At 34.5% G+C, this 5,147-nt stretch overlaps 1 protein-coding gene across 1 annotated transcript in view; it reads left to right on the top strand.

Annotated features, from left to right (window-relative positions):
• Positions 1-5,147, top strand: part of LOC107657312 (protein SEC13 homolog) — an 11,184-nt gene that overhangs the window by 2,566 nt on the left and 3,471 nt on the right. The window contains exons 4-8 of the mRNA XM_016445353.1: positions 663-814; positions 892-1,025; positions 1,276-1,409; positions 2,007-2,127; positions 2,425-2,571. Of these exons, the coding sequence (XP_016300839.1) occupies positions 663-814; positions 892-1,025; positions 1,276-1,409; positions 2,007-2,127; positions 2,425-2,571 (688 nt within the window). The remainder of the gene's footprint in view (positions 1-662; positions 815-891; positions 1,026-1,275; positions 1,410-2,006; positions 2,128-2,424; positions 2,572-5,147) is intronic.

Raw genomic sequence — 5,147 nt, 5'->3', positions numbered from 1 at the left:
GTAAAAAAAAAAAAAAAGTATATATATATATATATATATATATATATATATAAAACACAGAATAAATAAAACAATAGAATAATTGTGTAAACACAGTTCAAAGTTTTTCCAGGTATTTATCAGCAAGTAAAAGTTCAATCAATTAAAAGCAACCAAAAACTAAAACAATCAATTATTAAATAAATGCATACATGAATGAAAAATCTGCTTACATTTATGTGTTATATTTAGTGTTGTTAAATGATTAAAATATTGAACCCAGTAAAATAAATGATAAATAATTATTAAATAATAAAATGAAAAAAAAAAATGAATTGCATATTTTAATTTTGTCAGGAAAAGTAATTTATAATAAAATAACAATAATAATAATAGTTGATTAATCACATATATTTGTATTGGCTGAAAAATACCCCAAAATAATTCAAAGATATTATTGTAGCTGATAAAAGCATCAAATTGGCATTAAAGAAAGTGTTTTACTGGTATCATTACAATTTTCTTATTTTCTTTTCTTATTTTTGTTATACGTTGACTTTTATAATAAACTAAAACTCTAGTTTAAAGGTGACTTGTTATGATTGATAACAGGGCTAATGATCTTTTTAGCTAATTTATCTTACTAGTTCTTTTATTTGAATTCTTTCGATCTCTTTGGGCAGTCATGAGGGTCCAGTGTGGCAGGTGGCCTGGGCTCACCCCATGTACGGCAACATCCTGGCATCCTGCTCCTACGACAGGAAGGTGATCATCTGGAAGGAGGAGAACGGCAGCTGGGACAAGATGTATGAATACACAGGCCACGACTCCTCCGGTAACTTCGCACTTCTGATTCTCATATCAAACGAAGTCACGGATTGAAGAAACAATCACACGTTTGTTGTCCCGCAGTGAACTCTGTTTGCTGGGGACCGTATGACTTCGGCTTGATTCTGGCCTGTGGCAGCTCAGACGGTGCCATTTCAGTGTTGACCTGCTCTGGAGATGGACACTGGGATATTAAGAAGATCAACAATGCACATACAGTGAGTTTTACCTTTATATGTGACTTTTGTTTAAAAATTAAAACGTTTAGAAATTATTTGAAATTTCACATTTTACATGAGCTACAGCAAAAGCTTGACGATGCAAGAATAATTTTTGTCAGTATTCACGAGTGCTGATTGAACAATACAGCATTAGACATGCAGGTAGATGTCATTCAAGACTGGCACAGTTTGTTGCACTGCCTCCTGTTGTTTGAGTTTTTAATGGTTTCTCTCTTCTCGCTGGCAGATCGGCTGTAACGCTGTGAGTTGGGCCCCAGCTGTTGTCCCAGGGAGTCTTACTGAGCAGCCAACAGGACAGAAGCCCAACTACATCAAGAGATTTGTATCTGGAGGCTGTGACAATCTGGTCAAGCTGTGGAAGTGAGTGCAGCCCTTATTTTAGAGAGTACTGTGACGAGCACCTGCTGTCAGCTTTTACTACAACAATTGGGCTCCAATAGACCCACACAGAATTAAATAGAAAACTTCAAAAAGAAAAGAAAAAAAATGAAATTTTATGTACACATTGGCATTTGGAATAATTAAGATTAATTTAGTTTTGAAAGAAGTCTCTGATGCTCATTAAGGCTGCAATTATTTGACCAAAAATACAGTAATATTGTGAAATATTATTACAATTTAAAATAACTGTTTTCAATGTGAATGTATTGTAAAATGTAATTTATTCATGTGATCAAAGCTGAATTTTCAGCATCATTACGCCAGTCTTCAGTGTCACATGATCCTTCAGAAATCATTCTAATATGCTGATTAGTGGCTCAGGAAACATGATTGTTATTATCAATGTTGAAAACAGTTGTGCTGCCCTTTTTTTTGTGTGGAAACTCTGATTTTTTTCAATTACAATTTTGATACAATTTGTTTTTCTTCGGGATTCTTTGAGTAGAAAGTTCAAAAGAACAGCATTTATTTGAAATACCTTGAAGTAATGTGCTGACATTCATATTTTCTTCCCAGGGAAGAGGACGGCCTGTGGAAAGAGGACCAGAAGCTGGAGGCGCACAGTGATTGGGTGAGAGATGTTGGCTGGGCTCCTTCCATTGGTCTGCCGACCAGCACAATCGCCAGCTGCTCACAGGTGATCACAGCCTAATGCTTCACTATAAATATTGTACTGTATATCACTGTGAACAATAACAGTAATCAAATCTAGTTAAATTCAATTATATTTAAGTTGATTTTTATTTTAAACTATAAACGATATTATATTATATTACATTCCTGTAGTGCAAACAATAGAGCATGGCAGTAGCCATGTGTTTGATTCCTTAGGAATGCTTTAACTGTTTATAATGTGTAACTTTAGTGCCATATAATTTGGGTTATAGTATCTGGAATATGCATAAATGATTTATTTTATAGTATTTTCCTATAGGATGGTCGTGTGTTTATCTGGATGTGTGACGACCCAGCCGGTAACACCTGGACTGCTAAACTCCTCCACAAATTCAATGACGTGGTGTGGCACGTGAGCTGGTCCATCACAGGAAACATCCTGGCTGTGTCAGGAGGAGACAACAAAGTATGTGCTCTGTTATAGCTTTCCGATACGACCCTAGAGTCTGGATTTAAAGAGATAGTTTATCAAAAATGAAAATGATGTATTTACTCTCAAACTACTTAAAATGGCTTTTTCAATCAACCATTGTAGCAAATTAAATTCAAAATGATTAAAATAAGAATTAAAAATAATAAAATCTAGGTATTAAAAAAAAACAATAAAATACACTACTTTTCAAAATTAAAAAGAAAATAAAAAAGATTGTTCAGCAGAGGCACGTTAAATTGATCAATAGTGACAGTAAAAATTGTATAATGTTACAAAAGATTCTATTTCAAATAAATGTTGTTCATTTGAACTTTCTTTTCATCAAAGAACCCTGAAAAAATGCATAATGGTTTCCACAAAAATATTTAAATATTAAGCAGCACAACTGTTTTCAATATTGATAACAATAACTTGGTGAGCATAAGAGACTTCTTTCAAAAACATAAAAAAATTGTTACTGACATAGGGATATGCCGGTATCAAATTTTCATGTTGCGATTAATTGCTAATGCTTTTATCACGGTATACGGTGTTATCACGGTATTGAAATTTAGTTTTAAAAAAGTGCTGTCATAATACAGTATAACAGGTTTAATAACTTTTTTCTTATAACAAAAATAACTGAACATTTAAATGCAGTAAAGCAATACAGAAAAATGTATAAAGCTAAAAGTTTTACACAGATTAAAGTGCAAAAGAACTATAAAGACCAATAGGTATCACTTTACCATAAGACCTCATTAGATATCTAATTTCTAATGTTTTATATGCAGATTAAATAGGTCTTTATTGTATAGGTCTAATTGTCTCCCGAGGCCACAGGAGGGCGCAATGAGCAAAATAATGCAGTTCATTTAGCAAATAACTGTATAAAAATGTGCATTACGTCTAAATTAAGTCATAAAAATAAAATATAATTTCGTATATTGCATAAACAATTATGAACAAAACAGCATCATGTATTTATGCATTGCTTAATCCAAAGAGCCGAAGCGCCCATCACGCAGACTGCATTTAAAAACATATGAGACGCATTGAAAAGGAATAAACCTCCACAAATTCGTGACGTGTTTTCTAAAAGTTTAAACTGTTTTAACTTTGCATGGCTTTCTATACATCTCTTGTGTGAGACACGAGTGCAGCAGTCGTATTTGTCCATCTAAAAAATGCGCTGAATATGCGTTCTGTGTGAATGGCTTGGTTTCGGTTTTAACCCATTCAAGATCTTCTCCGCATTGAGCTTCTATATTTCTCTAATATTTTGAATGAATAACACCATAGCGGCGCATCTCATGGGCTAGACCAGTGGTTCTCAAACCTGTCCTGAAGTACCCCCTGCCCTGCACATTTTGTATGTCTCCCTCATCTATCACACCTGATTCAACTCATCAGCTCATTAGTGGAGACTGCAAGACCTGAAGTGGGCGTGTCAGATAGAGGGAAACATACAAAATGTGCAGTGCTGGGGGTACTTCATGGAGAGGTTTGAGAACCCCTGGACTAGACTAACAAAACATTAACATGCAACAACGTCACTTACATCACCGCATCTCGCGCACCACTGATGACGCTCCCTGACGCACTCCTAACATTCAAATGCAAATGTTTATTTTAAATTCGACTAATATTCATTCTTTATTCACAATCTCCTCTTCACAGGCAGGCACAGCACTCAATTCAGCATGTGTTCGTGTTTGTGTGTGCTGTCTACGTCACTCATAGCACGTGCCTATATCGTGCGCTATATTGAAAAAATTTTCTATCGATATCGAAGGTGTACCGTCGATAAATATCGATACCGTTTTATATATAAATAGTAGTTCACTGACAAGCTACACAAAATCGCCTTCATAATCGAATGCGATTAATTGCCGATTATGAAGGCGATTTTGCATAGCTGATCAGTGAACTACGGCTCTGTGTAGTAAATGCCGCTCCATCTGAACGCACGTGCTGGAGATTTACTACTAATGACAGAACCGACTTTACTGACGAGATGCACATGACAATCGCATGCGATTATTTGCACAGCCCTATACTTAAGTATGAAAAGTATTTTCTTAAACGTACTTAAGTATTGAAAGTAAAAGTACAAGTAAATGCAAAATGGAAAAGAAGCAAATAAATATATATAAAAATGTTCATACACCGCTTAAGTAGCAAGATTGTGTTCAGTTTGAACTCTTTCTTCCATTTTGTACTTTTGGGTAAGAATAAGAAGCACTTCATCCGGTACTTAGTGTCTTTCATTCCAACATAAGAAAACATTTCTGGAATCTGCATCTGAAATAGCATTTAGATGTATTTATACAGTTTATGTATCTCAGAAGGGACATGGATGCATTTAACCTGCAGTTACAGATGCATAAATGGGCTTAATGTTTTGTTTTTAACATAAAATGTTGAATACTGATATTTGAAATAATTTAAAACATAAAAAAAATTGTCGAAATGTGAAATTAAAACTGCCAGTAGGTGGCAGCAAGGGACTGTTAATGAGTGAGTCATTGAGATTCAACAGATTCATTCAAACGACTGATTCATTCAGA

The sequence above is a fragment of the Sinocyclocheilus anshuiensis genome, unplaced genomic scaffold (genome assembly GCF_001515605.1).
Source record: "Sinocyclocheilus anshuiensis isolate Anshui unplaced genomic scaffold, SAMN03320099.WGS_v1.1 scaffold239, whole genome shotgun sequence".
Classification (NCBI taxonomy): domain Eukaryota; kingdom Metazoa; phylum Chordata; class Actinopteri; order Cypriniformes; family Cyprinidae; genus Sinocyclocheilus; species Sinocyclocheilus anshuiensis.
Note: the sequence above shows the minus strand (reverse complement) of the source record. Positions and strands in the feature narration are given on the sequence as shown.